We start from the raw sequence: 20,640 nt of genomic DNA, 5'->3' as shown, positions 1-20,640 counted from the left end.
GGCACCTCTCACCCAGTCCACCAATCGGACGCGAGGATCTGGTTAGAGTCCACCTGTCGCAGCAGAAGGCTATAAAATATGTAAACAATGGAGATATGCAGGTTTATAGTAGTAAACCAGGACTAAACCAGGACCAAATTAAGCCTACATCAAGGACTAAACTATAGACGCTATAAACCAGGAATAAATCAGGACTAAACCATTACTAAGCCAAGAATAAATCAGGACTAAACAAAGACTAAATCAGGACAGATCAGGACTAAACCATAGACTCTAAAAACCAGAAATAAATCAGGACTAAACCAAGACCCAAACAGGATCAAACAAAGACTAACCAGAACAAAACCAGGACTAAAATAGGATTAAATCAAGCCTCGATCAGGGCTACTTTAGAACTAAACTATAGACTCTATAAACCAGGACTAAACCAAGGCTGCACAAAAACTAAACCAGGACTAAACAAAGACTAAATCAGGATTAAATCAAGCCTAGATCAGGGCTACATCAGGACTAAACTACAGACTTTATAAACCAGAAATAAATGAGGACTAAACCAGGACTAAACCAAGATGAACAAAGACTAAACCAGGACTAAACCACGATGAACAAAGACTAAACCAGGACTAAATAAAGAATAAATCAGGATTAAATCAAGCCTAGATCAGGACAGATTAGGACTGTATCAGGACTAAACTATAGATTGAATAAACCAGGACTAAACCAAAATGAACAAAGACTAAACCAGGACTAAACAAAGACTAAGTCAGTATTAAATCAAGTCTAGATTGGGACAGATCAGGACTGCATCAGGGCTAAACTATAGACTGTATAAATCATGTATAAACCAAGACTAAATCAAGAATAAACTGGGACTAAATGAAGACCAAACCAGGACTAAATCAAGATGAGATCAAGACTAAACCATAGAGTGTATAAACCAGGTGTAAACTAGGACTAAACCAAGACTAAACCAGGACTAAACAGGACTAAATCATAGACCAATCACAGTCCTGGTTTAGAAACACAACTCCAGGTCTGTTTTTGATGAGGTAACAACATTCTAACATGGCTTAAACTTCATAAGAGTTTGTTTTCTGTAACATAGAACCTTTAAATGCCAAGAATAATCGTCACAATCATATTTTTTTGTCATTTCCCCATTCATAACACAGCATGAATTAAAGGTCCTATATTACGCAAAATTGACTTTTGTGAGCTTCAAGACATGTTAGAATGTTTTTACCTCCTCCTTCTGTTTCATACAGACATGTTTGAATAACCTTTTATTAGTCTGTCTACATCTCCAAAGCTCGAAATGCTCAGTTCCATCTTGTGATGTCACGAAGTTTCTAAGTTTTTAAGCTTTAGTTCAGTAGATTTAGGCAATTCCAGATACTAAATAATGATTCTAGTGAAGGTATGGAGTTTAAAAACACAATGGGGCACTTTCTGTATTACCACATGACATCACAAAGTGGAACGATGTGTTTTCTGTTTGAGAAACTAACTCAACCTAAATATACAGGATGCGTGCACAAGCGCTCATGCAAAAAGAATTTATGCAAATTAAAACAAAAAAAACTGTATTTATAGGACAGATTAAACTTTTGAAAATTGTTGTTTAATCTGCCTTTTACATATAAATACAAAAAAAAAAAAAAAACCCAGAACATTTATGGAGGTCTGACTTAAATAACCACAGACTTAACTTTTTAAAAAATATATTTGAAAATTTAAAAACCAAACAGACCAACTTTTTACATGATATCACACGCATGAACAATCTGAACACACTTTTTCAGTCCACGCTGTAACACAAGATTATTGCTTTTTTTTTTTTTTTTTTTTTTTACAAAACATTTTCTACAACTGATTAAGGCGTTGTCCAAAAGAAATTAAAATATTTTCAAATCCAAAAGTGGCAAGAATGTTCCTTTATACAAGTGGTTGAAATAAATACTGATTATCGAGACAATTTATAAAGGAGGGACGGCCCATGGGAGAGGCTTAGGAGATACTGTAGTGCCCACATTAAAATAGTGTGTACAGAGGAAGGATAGTGACTGTATGGGTAGATGCAGAGTAGAGGGTCAGAGGCGCAGAGGAGAGGGTCAGAATGAGCAGATGATGCAGTAGAGGATCAGAGGAGCACAAGAGCAGAGAAGAGGGTCAGAAGGAGTCAAGGATGCAGAGGAAAGGGGCAGATGGAGCAGAGGAGAAGGTCAGAATGAGCAGATTTTGCCGAGGAGAGGATCAGATGGAGCAAATGATGCAGAGGAGAGAGTCAGAGGACCACAAGATCAGGGAAGAGGGTCAGAAGGAATAGAAGATGCAGAGGAGATGGTCAAATGGAGCAGATGGTGCAGAGTTGAAGATCAGATGGAGCAGACACTAAAGAGGAGAGTTTAAGATGGAGCAGAGGATGCACAGGAGAGTCAGAGAAGCACAGGAGCAGAGAAGAGGGTCAGAAGAAGCAGAGGAGAGGGTCAGAATGAGCAGATGGAGCAGAGAATTCAGAAGAAAGGGCCAGATAAAGAAGATGATGCAGAGGAGAGGGTCAGATGAAGCAGAGAAGCAGAGGAGAGGGTCAAATAAAAAGATCAGCAAGTCTTGTGGCCATTCCACAAACCAATGCTACGAAAAACACTAGAGATAGGCCAATATGTAAATCGGTTGGCAACTGTTTAGGATATCTGTCTTAAATTTTCGATATTTAGTTTTGATTGACCTGCTGGAAAAAGTATATGCATAAAGCTTCATTTGAACACTTTAGTGCTAAAAGATAACAGCTGAAACATGACTATACCGCACTCTTATAGATTGGCGGAAAAGAAAGTGCTATGGGTGAGTTTTGAATACATTTAAACAATAATTTGGAGAAAATGATCAAAATCTGTCCCAAATATCGGCAAACCTTATCAGCCTTTGATTTGTCTGAATTCTAAACAATCAATATCACCACTGGCCGTGAAAAAACACTTCAAATTTGCCCTGAACTAGCTTTAGAACAGCTTTTCCGTCAAAATTTCAAATGGAGGGCACTTGTGTATATAATTCTATGGGAGATTTGCTGTTTTCGAAAGCAATAACCAAACAGAGAAGGTATACAACATTTTGAACCTTATCATTACCTGAATTTGCCATTCAAATTCAAATTCAGCATTTAAATTTGCAATATCAATCTTTGAAAGGGGTTCGAGCCAAATTCAAATCGTGAATTTGAATTTGCCATATTAATCTCTTAGCTCCCTTTCAGCTGACAGCATTTGCGCTTGTGTGTTTGAATAATGTCACCACTTTTTAACATTAGAGTGAAATAAGTGCCCTTAAATTGCTTGTGCGAACTAAGAAAACATTGAACTTTGTGCCAGTTTTTGTTTCATATGAATAGGTCCAGTAATTAAAGAGATACAAACCATAAACCAGGTCATCAAATCTGCAATATGACAGATAAACAGCAAACTCTACCATAGAATTCTGAGGCCCATTTTAAACCACCTGTGAGTTTCAGATTGCTGAAAAATGAGAACCGTTGCCATAACAACATACAAATCAAAAGCAAATGCTCTTTTCGAAAGTTCTCAAAATGGTGTCCATGAAAAGAAAACGTTATGCTACTGAAACTCATGAACTGACACTTTAGAACATGTTGAAGTCAAGTGAATGCTTTAACTGATTCACTGTTTTACTTTGAACTTTAACTTTCATTGTAATTTAGAAATAAAGTAACGGTTTTGTGGATTAAAAAGGCGCGCCGTGTACATTTTCTGGTGGAGGGTCAGACGCTGGCTTGTTTCCATAGAGATAGATAGGTTTAACGCCATGCCCTGAAGCATTCCAAGCAAAGAAGTGACGTCTCCATGGAGCAGAGCTGTCACAAAAAATACAAAATTAAAAAATCGATACCCTTACCGAAGCTAGTATTGAAAATAGATACACATCTGAATCTGAATAAATATTGATACAAGAGCTGGGTATTGCAAAGTAGCTCACGATACAATACGTGACCCAATGTAGAATCTGGGTCATTTCACGGCAAATCTCCGAATGCCCTCGCTCGACCATTTCAGATTTGACTGAAAAAATTCTAGGAGGTTCACATACTTTCCAATAGGAAAAGTCCCAAATTTTAGTTCCCAACTCCTTATAGATTTGTCATTAAAAATATTCTGTCAACTCCCCCCTGACCTGTTGTGAGCAGACTTTTCCGAGGAGCCACTTTCAGATTGCTGTATCTAAAAAAAAATATTTATTTTTTTTCCATTTTTAACACTTGATATCTTGTAGAGCGATCATCACAGAGGGTCAGTTTTAAAATACAAATTGCACTTTCCACAGTCCTACAGAGACACACTTATATTTGAAGAGTAGAATTTTTGAGTAAATTTAAGCCCCCAGAAATCTGTGATAAACCAAAAGCACATGTGTAAAAGTCCAGATTCTACAAGTACATTTGTCACATTTTAACCCTTGAAAATTTGACTTGGACCGGCCTTAAATAGTTTTTTAGATACAGCAATCTGAAAGTGGCTCCTTGGAAAACTCTATTCAAAACAGATCAGGGGGGGAGTTGACAAAATATCTTTTAATGACAAAACTATAAGGAAAAATTTGGGACTTTTCCTCTTAGAAAGTGTGTGAACCTCCTAGAATTTTTTCAGTCAAATCTGAGATGGTCGAGCGATGACATTCATAGATTTGGTGTGGAATGATTCATCCACGACACGATATATGTCCCAATACATGGATGCCACTTAAAACTGGAGTTAAAAATGGAGGTACTGATTATGTAGAATAACAAAATGCATCGGAAGTTCATATTCACAATGCCCTTAATGGAATACAACTGTCTATTAAGCCTTCATGCAGTAATTAGCAGATTAATAGATGCACAACTCTGTAATTTATAGTCATTCTCTGTTGTTTAAAAACATCTTTGTATCGATACACGTATTGCCAAAATATGATATTTTGAGTACAGTCTTAATAAAGAGAGAATATAATAGAAAAATCTATACATTTTACTAAGCATTTTTTGTGTATCAACTAATACTGAAGCTCCTAACAGGGTCACCTCTTTTTGTCCAAGAATGATGGGAAATAACTAGAGATCGACCGAGAAGGTTTTTTTCATGGCCAATACTGATTGTATTTTAAACAAAGCAAGAATTGATGCCTAATAAGCTCAATATTTTTGGGATGATATTTTTATTATTTTCCGCAGATTATGTAATTTAAATTTACTACTACAAATAATTAATACTGTGTTTTTTAGGTAGTAGATTGACCAAAACCACAAGGCAGAGAGCCGATGTGCTAAAAAGTCCAAATATTGCTCTGTCATGGTGCAAGATCACAACTTTTGAAAAAACTTAGTGGGCTAAACCTGCCCAGCCCTTGTGTCATGGTTTGAAATCAAGTACAGGCCTTTTAATTTACCTGCCCAGCCCTACACGTTCTGACCCTCCAGCAGAAAAGTTCCACAGCGCACCTTTAAAAACAACAGTTCGGACTCTACATGAGCGAGTTGAGGTGTTGCACGTGTCCTACAGTGTTGAGCATGATCGCCCTCTGGTCCAGTATCTCTCTGTCCCGTGCCAGCGCTGCCCTCTCCTGGTCCACCATGGCACGGTCGCGCTGCAGATCGGCGCGTTCCCGCTCCAGCCACATCCTCTCCGCCTGCACCGCCGCCCTCTCCCTCTGTACAGAAGCCTTCTCCTGCTCCACCAGCTGTCTGTCTCTCTCCAGCAGGGCGCGCTCTCGGTCCAAAATCCCCCACTCGCGATGCAGAGCTACGTTATTCTCAGTCACAAATGTTTCCGTGCTAAAATCGGGAGCGGGGGCGGTGGGCGTAGGAGTGGCGGTATTGGGAGGGATGTGAATTTGATTGGCTGGTTGGTGAGAAGGTGGAGGTGGAGGAGGAGGAGGGGGTTGGTGAGGAGTAGGCGGAGGTTGGTGAGGAGTAGGCGGTGCTTGGTGAGGTATGGGAGGGGCTATTTGGCGCTGTGGGCGAAGTTTGTTGGGGGGGTCGTCGGGTTCTTCGCCGCAGTTCTCGGGGTCGAGCAGGGGGGCGCTGTGGGACAAGCGGCCCTCGATGGCGTCATGCATCAAACTGAACCAGGGCCAAGAGGAAGGGTCCACTGACGTCTCCATCCCAACAGGAGGAAACCGCAGGTCCTAAAGAGAGGTCAAAGGTCACACTGATCAGGTTAGGAAACAAGGAAACATACAAGTTAAAGGGCCTATATTATGCTATTTTTGATCTGTTACAACAGCAAAAGAAACATTTTATTCTGTCAACTGGACAAACATTTTTTTGATTGATTGTTCCTACCTGGACAACTGAGGGATCTGTTATAATGTTGTTTCCTCATCAAAAAAATACCTGGAGTTTAGTTTTGTTTCATTCACACAAACTGCATATTTAGGCTGAGTTTTTCTCTCAAACATAAAACACCCCTTCCACATCCACCTTGTGATGTCGTGGTAATAGAATGGGTAATTTCATTCCTGGGATTGCCAATTTTTACTGAACAAAAGGTAAAAAGTAGCTGTTAATTTGAAAAGTTTCATGACTTCACAAAATGAAACAGAGCATTCTGATCTTTGAAAATGTAGGCTGACTAATAATAAAGGATTAACTCAAACATGTGTTAATCAAACAAAACACAACTCCGGGTTAGTTTTTGATGAGGTAACAACATTCTAATATGACAGTCTCTTAACTGTACCTTGTATCTCCTCTTGAGATTGTCCCATTTTTTGGCGAGTTGAACAGTGGAGACCTTCCCCTGTAGACCCAGCTCTCTCAGGATCGCTCTGAGGAGGACATAATACAGTTTAAAGATGAATCTATGTAAAGACAGAATATATATATATATAATACTTTAACACTGAACCATAGTGCACAGTATAAACATATTTCAAGTTTTTCAACAGTGAACAGTAGACTGCAGTACCTCCAGGCAGCTTTGGCGGCGTTTCTGCGCCCGGTGAATAAGGCCTCGTTTGCAGCTCTGAGTTTGATCATCTTCTGTGTGTCCTCCTCCGACACTGACACAAACAAAAGAGAAAATGGATGTACTTGAGTCAGTGTAGGAGTTTCTTGACAAGCACAATCTCTAAACAAAATCATGTTAGTTTGAAGTATGACGATGATAATTAGCAACAACAACAAAAAACATGTGTAAATAAAAAGTTTCATGACATTGAAGAAAACAATTTGACACATTATCAATTTAAATAAGTCTAAAAATATTCTACTTTTTTGTTTTTAAGTGAGAGAGCAAAAACATGTGATTTTATGTTAAAATGTATTTATTTTTTACAATTATGTAGCTAACTGGCCACAAACTACAGGAATGCAACAGTATGTACTTATACAGTGTGAATTTCAGACTCAAACAGACCTGGGGTTGTGTTTTGTTTCATTCACATGTTTAACACAAATCCTGTATGTTTATGTTGAGTTCTTCTCTCAAACAGAAAACACTGTTCCACCTTGTGATGCCATGAGGTAATAAAGAAAGTGCTCGACTGTGTTTTTAAACTCCATACACCTTCACTAGAATCATTTGGATGATTTCAGCCCTGGAATTGCCCATTTCTACTGCACAAAAGGTTAAAGGTAGCTGTTAACTTCAAAACTACCACTTCATGACATCACAAGGTTAAATCAACTATATTAAGCTTTGAAGATGTAGAAAAACTAATAATAAAGGATAAAGGATTCTTTAAAAGACAATGAATTCCCCACAGAGTCATAAAGGCTCCTGCCCTCCATCTAACATGAAGCTTTCAATGTAAAGACCACCTCCTCTACTCACTCTTATATGAGTGCTCTGTGGGTGATGACTCCTCTCCATTGGCGTCTATAAGGGTCACGTTCCCCTCCGAGTGTCCCAGGCTCTCCTCGTGCTCTGTGTTTTCTATGGAGTTTTCTATGGAGTTTTCTGACACCAGACTCTGCTCCAGTTCCTGCACCGCGCTCCGGTCCTCCAGGGGGCAGTCTCTCTCTGGGGGCACAGAAGGTGGGGGGGAAGACAGGAAGAGGGTGTCGTCTGCGTTATTCCACACAGGCTCCACGGCGGGTGCTTTCCCGAGCAGACGGCCCTCGAATGCGTCACTCATGAGCTGGAACCAGGGCCAGCCCGCAGGGTTCACCTGGCCCTCCATCCCCTGAGGAGGGAACTTCAGGTCCTGTTAGGAGAAAAAAAAACTGCAGAAGGGGTCATTTTCACAAATAAAAATACCTAAAAAGGTCCTGTACCCCATGTATTTGAGCATTTGTATTTGAGTGAGTTAACAAAAAGTGTATTTTGTTTTGTAGGAACATTGCTGATTATGTTATGTCATGTGAGACGGTTACCAGGTTCAAGACAAGGACATAAAATGCTGCTTAAGATTGTAATAATATATGCTCTCATACAGAACTACAGTTATGGTCAGCCCCACACAATGAGACCAATGGGTGTTTAACCAACAGCTGACAGTGTGTTCCGCGCTGCTGTCAACATGTACGTACAGCCAGCGGTGCTGCTTACCAACCAGAAAGCTCATCAGGGCAAGGACAAGGACTGAAGTTTAGTTTAAGTTGTTGATAATAATACCAAATGTAATGCTAATTTAATTCTCAAATATAATAAATGTACCTGACAAATGGACAAATGGGTTTTATTTCTCTAGTTCATGTACCCTCTTCCTCATGTAAACAAACTTGACTTTACATAGAAAAGAGGATTAATAGTCGTTTTTTTCTGACCTTAAACCTGGTCTTGAGATTGTCCCATTTCTTTGCGACTTGATCTGGAGTGATTTTCCCTGTGAGGCCAAGCTCCTTCACAATTCCCCTGAAAAACAAATATAACATTATATTTTACAAACTCAAACCAAACACAGTGCTGCAAAATAATCTCAAACCCCCTCTGCCTCATGTGTGATTATACCTCCAGGCTGGTTTGACAGTGTTCCTTTTTCCTGTGAACAGAACTTCATTCGCTGCTCGTAACTCGATTAGTCTGCGAGTGTCTTCTTCCGTCACTGAAATAACAACACAGCACAATCGAATAATTAAAATTTTGGTGCTGCACTGTTGCTTCAATCTTTTCACTAAATTACTATAGCTCCCTCCTACTTTCTGTTCAAATGCAGGAGAATACAATTGTTAACAATAAAATTAAATATTAATTTTAATGTTGTTTCATATCTGAATATACAAAGGCAACGTGTATGAAATATGTATGAGTAAGCTGTATTTGAAAAAATCAAATCATCCTTGTTTCTTTTGCCCTTCCCTTTTTGAAATGCAGTATTGTTAGTTGAATATTCCTCACACTTGTAGCTGTATTCACTCCCTCTGTGCGTCTCAGCTAAGTTCCCCGCTCCGTTCTTCTCCACATTTTCCACCAGCAGGTCGATCTCGCTCTCTGTCAGGAAGTCCGTCATCCCACGGCTACGTCTTGGTCTCTTTTTGGGCATCGGGGAGGGAGCTTCACAGAACTCATCTTCGTCTTCAATGATGGGAGTGAGGAGGGGGGCGGCTCCGGCCAGGCGTCCCTCCATCGCCTCGTTCATCCGGAAGAACCAAGGCCACGAGCTCAGGTTTGGATCTACACCGGGAGCAGGGAACTTCAGCTCCTGAGAGAGACATGGGATAAGTTTAAGTATTGCTGTAAATTAATTGAAACTAACTCACTCACATGGCGCCACTTTTGTGAAGTTGTAGAATATTGTTTTATATCATGCTTTTGTATATTCATGATAAATGGGTGACGTTTCAAATAGGGCCTGATAGACATCATCCTATGGAAAGGTGTAGATAAGAAGTGAACTGACCTTGTACTTCCTCTTGAGATTGTCCCATTTTTTTGCCAGTTGATCGATGGACACTTTCCCCTGCAGTCCCATCTCAAACAGGATGGCTCTGGAACAAAAAACATACAGTTATATATGTGAGTAAGGAGTAAAGCAAGACTGGGCAACAGTGGAACAGCAGTGGCAAAAACTGTTGTTGTATCCTTAGGCAAGGCACTTCACCCACATTATGTAGTATGAATGGTGTGTACCTGAGCGCTGTATAAACTGAATGGATTTTTTTTTTTTAATTAATGCATTTACACTGGTCCTTGTTTGATCCTGGTTCACTCCTAATGTAGCGATGGGTCAGTTAACAATAATATTCAACTGGGATCGAAAGGAAAGACAATAGTTGTTTGTATAGTCATGATAATTGCCAACAAAAACAAATCACCATTACTTCACCAGTTTTAGTCTATTTCAGGGCTATTTCAGTCTGGGTTTAGTCCCCATTTTAACATGGTCTGTCTCCTTGGAGCATACTCCTTAGGTTCCTCACCTCCAGGCAGGTTTAGCAGTGTTTCTTCTTCCAGTGAACAGCACTTCATTTGCAGCTCGAAGTTTGATTAGCTTTTCCGTTTCATTGTCAGTCCCTAGAAAAAAAAAGATGAAATGCAGAAAATTAAAAACAGATCAGATCAGTGACAGTGCCTATAAACTAATTACAGTGAATAATTAGGATGCTCAGAATGCATAATGGAAGTGAGGAATAACTACCAGTACAAACTGTCTAAATTGAAGTTGTTTTGTTTTTCAATTTTTAAGAGTAAAAATCAGCATTCTAATCTATACAGAGAAAGTCCAGTCTACAAAACTCTACATGTTATTTTAAAACGTATCTTGATTTATGATTACTTTTTAAAGACATTTTTTAAGAAATAACAGAAAATCCACAGCCAAATCATTTTTGTTAGGGGTTGAGTACAAAAACTTAAAGCATTAACAAAAGACAGAAAGATAGATAGATATAAAAGTGAGAAAAAAGGAAGAAAGAGGAGAGAAGAAAGTAAGAGAGGAGGGAGGGAGAGACAGGACAGAGCCCATTTCTCAGGAAAGATTAATATAGTTCTATCTCATAACAAACATTTGAATATATGTTACATTTGTAGGAGCATTCTGATATCCTCCTCCAACCCAGAGCTGCTCCTGTGGTAGTGTTCCCTGTCGAGCTTCTCGTCCTTCGGCTCATGTTCACCGACTCGTCCATCTCAGTCTTTATCAGGAACTCGAGGATGTCCTGGTTCTCCTGGGTCTGGTTCTGCGTCTGGTTCTGCTCTTGGTTCTGGTCGGGCTCAGAGTCTGGGTTTAGGACCATGCTGCTGTTGTAGAGGCGTCCATGCATCGCCTCTTCCATCATGTGGAACCAAGGCCACGACTCCACCACTCCAGAGACCTCCTGCCCCTGGTATGGCTGCTTCAGGTCCTGCAGAGACATGGAGGGAAAAGTGAAAATTACAGAGATATACAATAATAATGATCCAATTGTTGCTGTGGAAATCTATCTATTTGAAAATCTATAATATTGAACATACAGTATTGTCTGTAATATAAAACAATTGTAAAAGACTGAAAAAAGGCGATAAACTAAAAATAAGGACACATTTCCATCAGCCGCATCTGCTCCCACAAACAGACTTCATTCAGCATTTACACACCTATGCGTATGGAAACTGGAGTCAAAGTTTAGTCTCTTGCCCACAGACATAACAAAATGCACAGAGATCTCCCATCCAAGACCTAACCTGGCCTGGCTAATGAGATCAGGCTTTGACAAGGGCACTCAGGGGTTTATTTTACAGACCATTCACTTAAAATGAAATACAAAATGTGTACAATAGAAGAATTTCAAGTGAGAACTCATAACCTTTTTATATACCTTATATTTTGTTCGAAGATTGTCCCATTTCTTGGCAATCTGGTCTGGAGTTAGTTTCCCCTCGAGTCCCAGGCCTTTTAAAATAACACTAAAAAAAAAAAAAAAAGATTTAACAGCTCAGATTCAGGTTGCAGATTTGTAGACCTGGTTTATGGTTAATCCCTCTGTAATTGCTGGGCCTATCCACATGAAACAAAAAACTGGCACAAAGTTCAATGTCTTCTCTGTCAGTATAAAAAAAGGAACATTATTTTTGTCACAATAGCCTGAAAAAGCGGTGCCATTACTTAAAAAGACATTGTTGTCAACTGAAAGGTCTTTAAAGCATAAAATTAATATTGAAAATTTATGAAGCCAATCACAAACAAATAATGATAAGGTTCGATATTTATGGATCATACGTTTGGATATTTCTTCCAATAACAGGGAATCTCCTGTAGAGTTATATAGGCCCCACCCTCTGAAATTCTGAAATTATAACAACACCACATTCTCGAAGTGAACACAGCCCATTAACACTGATGTCTGTACCTCCAGGCGATCTTGGCTGAATTCCTTTTTCCGGTGAACAGAGCCTCGTTGGACGCTCTGAACTCGATCAATCTCTTGACGTCGTCCTCAGTCACTGCAGCAGAATACAACAGAGAGAGGCAGGGACAAATTTATCAAGACCGAAAAGATTACACTTAAACTGTTGATAGTGTCTTAGTCGAAAACTTGTGTTAAAGTCAACTAATCACTGTATTTGGATTTTAAAAGGTGCACTGTGTAACTTTTTTGATGGAGAGTCTGTCACCAGCTTCTCTCCATGGAGATGTTGTCTGGAATGTTCCACAGTATGACATTACACTTTTATCTCAACAGTAGGTAACACCATTAGACCAAGTTACATGTCATATCTGTGGAGAGGTGAGAACTGTCACAAGTTTTTATGTCATTACAAATATTACTGAGTAGGGACGGTACGGAATCTTGTACTACAAGATCTCGTGAGACAAAACTGCCATAAGATTGTGCACACTGGAGAAAAATTATCTTGTGTGGAGCTTTCCTGATATTTTTACATTTGACTTGGATAAACATGAGGTTATCTGAGTAACTCCTCTTGAAAAGCTGTAGTACCAAAATGCAGTGCTATGACAGCAAAACTATTAAATTAAATACATGAAAAATTGTGAAGCCAAAATTGTGAACTGAATGACACAATTTATTTATTCAAAAATATATTAAAACCTTGTTAAAAGTCTCATTCTCATGGACTGAATCTCATAGAAATTGTGTCTCATCCCATCTCTATTATTGAGTAAATGCAAGATGGATGCGTTGCCATACCAGGACATAGCCAGACAAAAGCAACAAAATCTCCATGGAGAAAAGCAGATGGCAGACCCTCGACCAAAAGTTACACAGCGCACCTATAAGGAATTATATGACCCAAGAGCAGATCTGCAGGTTGACTCTTGTGAGCTTTCAGTCACGTTACAATGTTCTTACCTCATCAAAAACATACCTGGAGTTGTGTTTTGTTTCATTCACACGTTTGAGTAATCCTTTATTAGTCTTTCTACATCTACAGCAGCAGTGTTCAAGTTAACAGCTACCTTTTACGTTTTTGTCCATTAGAAATTTGCAGTCTGAGGGCTGAAATCATCCAAATGATGGAATAGAGTGTTTTCCGTTTGAGAGAAGAACTCAACCTAAATATGCAGGATTTGTGTTAAATGTGTGAATGAAACAAAACACAACTCCAAGTATTTGTGATGAGGAAGCAACATTATAACAAAGACCAAAAAAAGGCCCTTTAATTTGTAGAACATGCAAAGCTGGAAATATAGTACCATTTGTGTCCCTCTCAATGACTTAGAACTTTGATGATAAATGAACTATCTTTAACAGTAATAGCTGCACAATACCTTAAAAGCTTTTGCAATATCGTTTAAATAAATCCCACAAGTTTTTTTAAACGTTAAACCAGTGGTAAATACTTACTTTTATATGAGTTTTCGGTGAATTGAGGTAGTGTAACCAGTGGAGGCTCCATTGACAGCATATGAGAAGTCATACCCCGAGTTCAGAGCTAAGCAGGAGGCTACAGAGTGCTTATATTTATGTCTAAACCAAACTACATTATAATTATCACACTTTAAAAACATAACTAAGCTGGTTTTAGGCTATTTTCCATAGTAAGATACGTTCGCGGATAAGATTTGGTCTAACTTTGACGTGCTAAGCTAACTCCCCATGCAAAAGTAAGGGGGTGCTAACAGTGGCTAACCTCAACAATATCAAAACAACGTGGAGATTGGCGTTTTAACTCATCCGAAAGCGCTGTTTAATGGTGCATCCGATAGATATCCACCGGGGCGGCTTAAATAAAACATATGTACCCACTAAGTGCATTAAAAAAGCGGTGAATGAAGGCTAAAGCTTCATGGCTACACCGAAGGTAACTAGCATCCTGCTTCCCTCTGCAGTGGAGGGGAGGGCGGGCAGCTCGGGGTAAACTCCGCCCTGGTCTGACCCGAGCAGCACCGGGAATGGTTTTCTTTTTTAATATGGAGAGTTTCATAAAGGGTATTTATAGTGTTTTAAAAACGTGTTTCATGTAATATTTAATTTCATTTTACAGTAACGTAATTCAAGATGCATTGTGTAACTTTTCTGGTGGAGGGTCCGTCACCTGCTTGTCTCCATGGAGATTTTATTGCTTTGCGGTATGGAATTAAGCTTCATGGAGGAGAGCAGATGATGCCACCTGGCCACATTACAGATCAGCTCTGTGGAGAGGTAACCCCATTCACAGTAATGCAATAAGTTACACAGTGCACCTTATATGTAGTGGACCACTTGTTTATTGCTGCCAGAGCAAATGCCATTGCTTTAACCTTTCTGCATTCTTTCAAAATACCCCAAATTAAACTATAAAAGGGAACTGTACACACTTTAGTCTTAATAATATTGGTTATATAACTCTAATATACTTTGCAGCTGTTCTCATCAACATTTCCTGGGGGCTTGACGCAAACTGCAGGCAGTTCTGTCTGAAGCTCTGTTACTTAAGTTAGACTTTACCTGAGCTTTGACCATAAAGAAATGACAAAGCTGGAACTACAAACAGGACCATGAATGCTTGTATTGATCACAGGCTCCTACAGATGTGCTGTTTAAATCCATTTTGTAATTTTTCTTGTTGTCAGACTCCCCTAATGTGCCATGTGTCACCATGGTAAGTGCTGAAGTGCTGTATACATACAGGCAGAACACCCCCAGAGTGATGTCAGAGTGATGTCACCGCAAACTATCAATATGACTGCATTTCATCATATTCAAAATATATGCCTGAGTTTTTAATGATTTAAAATTAGTTGGATTATTTGAAGCATATGAAAAGATAATAATAATTTGTGCAGTTCATACCACCAATTTAACTGTCCTGCAAGGATTAAAAACAAAAAAAAGTAATGCTACAGTATTATGGTGTTAAGCACAAACAAGAGATATGTAAATAAATTCCTCACATGTATCAAACACATGTTGGCTAATTATAATAAAAACACAGAGACACTTTAGTTACAAAAGTTATATTTGTATTTACATTATTTTACAAACCAAAGCTCAGCCTTCTTCTCATCTATACAACTGAGAGTTTGAGACAGTGATCAGTCACAAATATTGGATAACTCAAGAGCACCAAATTAGCTAACCAACCATAACTCATTAATATACTAATTATTTTTCAAATTATGCATCAATACATATGACTTTTAGATATTGTGCTGTTCCGAAGGCTATTCCATTATGACACAATTAATCAAAAACACCATAAATCCAAATGAAATCTGAAGAAAATGACCCAAATATTACAGTAAGCTGTTATATGACTTTTCATTTGTCATTTTGTAAAAATTTTTTTTGAAATGTAAATGTTTGATAACACTAGAATAGCTCACCACCCATAAGATGTAATAAGGCATTGCAATTTTTATTTACATTTAGTTTGGTAAACTAATAATGCAAGATAAAACTGAGGTTTTATGCAAATATTTCTCAATTAGTACAGAAAGAAAAAAAAAAATTACTGGGTTAGGGTAGAAATAAAAGGTCCTATATTATGCAAAATTGATTCTTGTGAGCTTTAAGAATGTTGTTACCTTCTCAAAAACATACCTGGAGTTGTGTTTTGTTTCATGCACACATATGAGTAATCCTTTATTATTAGTCGGTCTACAGCCCTACAGCTCTGTTCCACCCTGTGATGTCATGAAGTGGTAGGAGAGATTAGCAATTTTAGGGTTTACAAGATCTAAATGATTCTAGTGAAGATGTTTAACATGTATGAAAAAAACGAAACACAACTCCGGTTATGTTTTTGATGAGGAAACAACATTATAACATAGATCTTTAAACAGTGTAACATGGGCCCTTTAAATATGTTATCAACCAAATAAAGGTTGAAATATAGTGAATATTTTTGATCACCTAAAAATAAAGTACAAATGTCACATAAATTTAAAGTAACAGTGTGTAACTTTTGGCAAAAAAGCAGTAGTTTTTAAATTTTGGCTTTTTTACTGCACTGAAAAACTTCGAAAATATTTATGAAAGAAGTGTACTATTGATGAAATTCAAATACAGTACAGGAGGTTAAGCTACATATTTTAATTAAACAATCCCACCATCTTGTGTTATATGTTATAAACAGGTCTTTTTATATATTTTAGGATCTGTATTGTTCCGATACCAATTATCAAAATACAATTCTTATATTTTTTTTTTTATTGTCGATTAGTCAAGATTAGTTGATTAATCACTGCAGCCCTAAACTAGCTATTCTTTTAGTTGAGTGAGCTATTCTAAAGTACAACAACTATATTTTAAGTTTTTTTTTTTTTTTTACATTTACACTTACTTTACAGTTTTACATTTTTTCGCACAGTTTTTTAACTAAAGTAGCAAACCTATGCCTTGTTTCTTCTTGGTCTCCATCTGCTGTCAAGATTTCTAAAACTTTGTCTGTCAAATCGTTGTGTTTTTCTGTGACATCCATGCGTTCCTCTCCCTCTGTTGCAACTCCGTCGTTTCGCCCCTTTTCAACCCCAGATGCAGGGGCTGTAGTTTGATCCCTGATCGTATCCTTCTGTCTTTCGAAATCTTCTTTTGCTTTGTCCAAGAAAATCTTATCTCGTTCAAAAATCGCTCTGTCTCGTTCTAGATATGCCCTATCGCGATCCAACAAAACCTTATCCCTCTCCACTCCAGCTTTCTCCCTTTCCAAATTGGCTCTGTTTTTGTCAAGCAAAGCCCTATCGCGCTCGTTTTCAATTTTCTCCAAGTCTAATGCCTGCCTTTCTCTGTTTAACTGCTCCCTCTCGCTTTCCAAATTGATCAACTCTTTGTCAAACTCGGCTTGTTCTTTTTCCAGCACCTTTTTCTCCCTTTTATATTCCAATAACTTTTTATTTAACTCTGCAACTTCCAAAGCGATATTCCGATTTGATGCAAGGCAATTTCTAGTACCACTGTTCGATGTAGTAGCGGTTGAATCTGGTAGCAAAGTCGCGTAAAGTACTGTAGTTGGTTGGCCATTTTGCGTACTAGTATTATTGACAGGTTTAGCTTGCACCACTATACTTTGAGCAGAGGTGGTAGGAACTTTACTTGCAACTGAAGCCGTAGAATCTGGTAAAAGCGTTGCGTATAGCAGTGAAGGTTGTGTGTTTGGTTCTGTTTTTGTCTGGGTGTTTTTGGGCATGGTTGGCACACTTTCCAGCCTTTTAACCGTTATTTTCGGAGCTTGCGGCGCGGTTTCGTCTGGTTTTTTAGTCCCTTCTTCGTAGTTCCCGCTTTTGTCAATCATCTCGACGTCTTCTTCGCTTTCGATTGGGGCCATTTCGACGTTCAAAGCGCTGATGATTTCTTCCGAGTCAGAGCAGGGGCGGTAGGGTAGGTCCGCTTCATGTTTTTCGTCGTCAATGGGGAGGAGTTCGATGACTTTAGCGGCGTTGTCCAGTCGGCCGCTCACTGCATCGTCCATCAAATAAAACCAGGGCCAGGCTGCAGGGTTCTTGGGATTCTCGCCTTCAGGAGGGTTTTTGATCACCTGAGAAGTAAAGCACAAATCACATCTCAGGATTTAATGAATATAAAGTGTACTCAGTTTAAAGCCGCAGTATGCAACCTTTTAGGCAAAAAATACACTAAAGTAAAGCATGTTTTTGTTTTGTTTTTCATTTTAGGTGTTTTTGTTGCACTGAAAAATGTTGGAAATAATCTGTCCTTACTGCGAGTTACCTTGCATCTTGACAAACCTGACTAACCTAACCTCTACGACTTCTACAAACTTGACCAACTGGAAGAGCTAATTTCTTGCTTGTTTTCATGGAAATGTTGTTCCTTTAGCTATAATATTCCACAGTGTTACATACAACTTATCTATCTCCAAGGAAAATATTCTAAAGTATGGTTTTTACTTTCTATTTCCAATGGAATAAAGATGGTGACATGCCACCTCCAGATAGTTACACAGTGTTGCTTTAAAAGAGACATATGTGCAAACTCTTAAATCACTGCACACAGCACAATTCATACATGTTTGAGTAATCCTGTATGCTCACACACTTTGTGTTCTCGCCTACCCCCACTACTACTACCTATCCCCACCAACATCTCTAAGTTTTGATTATTTGAAAAATTAAGACTTTGAGTCATACACTAATTACACAAAACACTCACCTTGTACTTCTGATTCAGGTTGTCCCATTTCTTCTTGAGCTGACGAGCCGACATCAACCCCTGAAGCCCCAGCTCTCTTTTTATTGCTCTGTGGGTAAACAAGGCATTTTTAGATTATTTATATGTTTTATGTATTACTTCATCATTGACTTCAGATTGGGACCATCTTGCTGCAAAAAAATAATGCATTGCTAACCACTCTGCCACTGTGCTGTTTAGCAAGGTCACTCACCTCCATCCTCTCAATGCAGAGTTCTTCCTCCCGGTGAAAATGGCAGCATTACTGGCTCTCAGAAGAATCAGCTGCTGGATGTCTCGATTGGTCACTGGAATCAAATTTTAAAAACACATTAGCATTTCTGAGTAAAATACCATGAATATGTTTGCAAGATGTCAGTTAGAGGGGGAGATATTAGAAGCAACTTAAAACGGTTTTAAGTTTGACAAACTGTGATGTAGACAAGTGGCCCTGAGCATCTTCAAAACTATTATGGTAGTTTCTTGGTTAAGTCCTGATTGAGTCCAGTTTATTTCTGGCCTAGTACACTTTAGCCCTGCGTTGGTTTTGTCCGGGGTTAGACCTGGTTTAATCCTGGTTTAATCATGGGTTAGGTCTGGTTTATTCCATAATTAGACCTGGTTCAGTCCTGGTTTATTGGAGTTCTTGTTGGGTGTGGGCCTGCAGTTGTCAGAGGCACTTTAGTCCTGGTTTAGTCCTGGTTTAGTCCTGGTTTAGACCTGGTTTAGACCTGGTTTAGACCTGGTTTAAACAAGGTTTAGACCAGGTTTAGACTAGGTTTAGACCAGGTTTAGACTAGGTTTAGACCAGGTGTAGACCAGGTTTAGACTAGGTTTAGACCAGGTGTAGACTAGGTTTAGACTAGATTAAGACCAAGTTTAGACCAAGTTTAGACCAGGTTTAGTCCTGATGATTTTGACCTGATTGAGTTCTGGTTTATACCTGATTTATTCCCGGATGAGACTTTGGTTAGACCTTTTTTTTTTTTTTTTAATCAAAATCATTTCACATAATAAATTTATATTCAAAATTTGTGATAATATGTACAATGCGCAATTTTTGAAAAAGGTGCAGCAACAGGTTTTTGACTCCTCTTTCAGAAAAACAAAACATTAATTTACTATTATGCATTAAAATATGAAAATATAGGCAGACTATTTATTTTTTTCATATTCTATCTACAACATATCTCAATGCAGAGTATTATTACACATATCCTTCTTTATAAATCATATTATTAATCTGTTGAAATTGCATCAAGTATAAAACCTAATCCTCAAATAAAAATAAAGTAAAACACAATCAAAGCACATAAGTCTAAGTTTCCTAGATCATTTGTTGAGCGATTGGGTAATAGATCCATCGGTTGGACACGTCTTCGTACATGTGAAACCAGCGTCGCACAGACACCAAACCAGCGATCAAAACATTTACGCATACAGCTGTTTCTCTATAATCCCTGCAATGGTCAACAAAACCCACCACAAACATATACATCATAAATAAATAAGTACAAATGTACTTTTGTATGTGTTCGCCATGTTGCCTCCTCTTCCCAAACATCCGTGAGAAGAGCGGAAGAGAGAAAACATGGACTGGAAAACGCTCCGCCACCTAGAGGACGGATGAGAGAACGCATGCTCCACATGGTTGAAAAAAATCACACAAAAAAAGAGCAAAAAACAGGTAATATGATCTTGAACTTTAATCAGCATGTAAGTTAGTGATTTTCTAGACGCATCTCCTTTATAGAGCTTTCACAGTGTTAGTTTTAAAACGATTTAAAACGTGTGCTTCTGAAAAACTGTACTTATGGAATTTTCATAAATTGATGTGTAACTCTGATTTATCTAGTTCTGATCAGATTGTGGTCAGATTGTGTTAAAATAAACCACAGATTAAAGTTGAATAAAGCTTCAGACAGAGCAGAGCCACCAGTTAGCATCACACCCCCAGGGAATACTGAGGATATCAGCTGCAAAGTGTCAGTTGTATTGTTGAGGGAAATAACCCTTTTTCCTCTCGTGTTCGTTAGTTTCTGCTAAGACAAAAATACCCTTGAAACCAAGATACAGTTAGGATAAATAACTAGGCTTAGGAGGTGTATAACTACTGCTATGATGTAACTGATGTGCTGCTATACAGTTATTTATGTACT

At 38.5% G+C, this 20,640-nt stretch overlaps 2 protein-coding genes across 3 annotated transcripts; both read right to left on the bottom strand.

Annotated features, from left to right (window-relative positions):
- Positions 1-1,704: 1,704 nt before the first annotated feature.
- LOC110158693 (uncharacterized) lies at positions 1,705-14,203 on the bottom strand. 2 transcript variants are annotated; one of them, XM_055155607.1, is made up of 13 exons: positions 13,721-14,203; positions 12,263-12,356; positions 11,732-11,819; positions 10,957-11,278; positions 10,355-10,448; positions 9,835-9,922; positions 9,333-9,636; positions 8,946-9,039; positions 8,762-8,849; positions 7,827-8,199; positions 6,960-7,053; positions 6,732-6,819; positions 1,705-6,177 (listed from the first exon to the last, which is right to left on the bottom strand). In XM_055155607.1, the coding sequence occupies exons 1-13, from the start codon at positions 13,791-13,793 to the stop codon at positions 5,515-5,517; spliced, it is 2,463 nt and encodes an 820-aa protein (XP_055011582.1). In that variant the 5' UTR covers positions 13,794-14,203; the 3' UTR covers positions 1,705-5,514. The 2 variants fall into 2 exon arrangements, with proteins under 2 accessions (XP_055011582.1, XP_055011583.1); XM_055155608.1 differs by having other exon boundaries at positions 12,263-12,369; positions 13,721-13,757.
- Positions 14,204-15,329: 1,126 nt separating this feature from the next.
- Positions 15,330-20,046, bottom strand: LOC110158692 (uncharacterized). The gene is made up of 4 exons (XM_055156009.1): positions 20,005-20,046; positions 18,696-18,789; positions 18,464-18,551; positions 15,330-17,831 (listed from the first exon to the last, which is right to left on the bottom strand). The coding sequence occupies exons 1-4, from the start codon at positions 20,021-20,023 to the stop codon at positions 16,650-16,652; spliced, it is 1,383 nt and encodes a 460-aa protein (XP_055011984.1). The 5' UTR covers positions 20,024-20,046; the 3' UTR covers positions 15,330-16,649.
- Positions 20,047-20,640: the final 594 nt, after the last annotated feature.

Source organism: Boleophthalmus pectinirostris, unplaced genomic scaffold (genome assembly GCF_026225935.1).
Source record: "Boleophthalmus pectinirostris isolate CB_2022bp ecotype Guang Dong unplaced genomic scaffold, ASM2622593v1 HiC_scaffold_2, whole genome shotgun sequence".
Lineage (NCBI taxonomy): Eukaryota > Metazoa > Chordata > Actinopteri > Gobiiformes > Gobiidae > Boleophthalmus > Boleophthalmus pectinirostris.
The sequence above is the reverse complement of the archived record's forward strand: the minus strand, read 5'-3'. Positions and strand labels throughout refer to the sequence as shown.

Coding starts and splice junctions, on each gene's coding strand:
- LOC110158692 (XM_055156009.1), bottom strand. Junction 18,552..18,695: donor TCTGCATTGAGAGGATGGAG/GTGAGTGACCTT, acceptor GTTTACCCACAG/AGCAATAAAAAGAGAGCTGG. Junction 17,832..18,463: donor ACCTGAATCAGAAGTACAAG/GTGAGTGTTTTG, acceptor TTTACTTCTCAG/GTGATCAAAAACCCTCCTGA.
- LOC110158693 (XM_055155607.1), bottom strand. CDS start 13,793: ATGACTTCTCATATGCTGTCAATGGAGCCTCCACTGGTTACACTACCT. Junction 12,357..13,720: donor CACCGAAAACTCATATAAAA/GTAAGTATTTAC, acceptor ATTCTGCTGCAG/TGACTGAGGACGACGTCAAG. Junction 11,820..12,262: donor TCAGCCAAGATCGCCTGGAG/GTACAGACATCA, acceptor TTTTTTTTTTAG/TGTTATTTTAAAAGGCCTGG.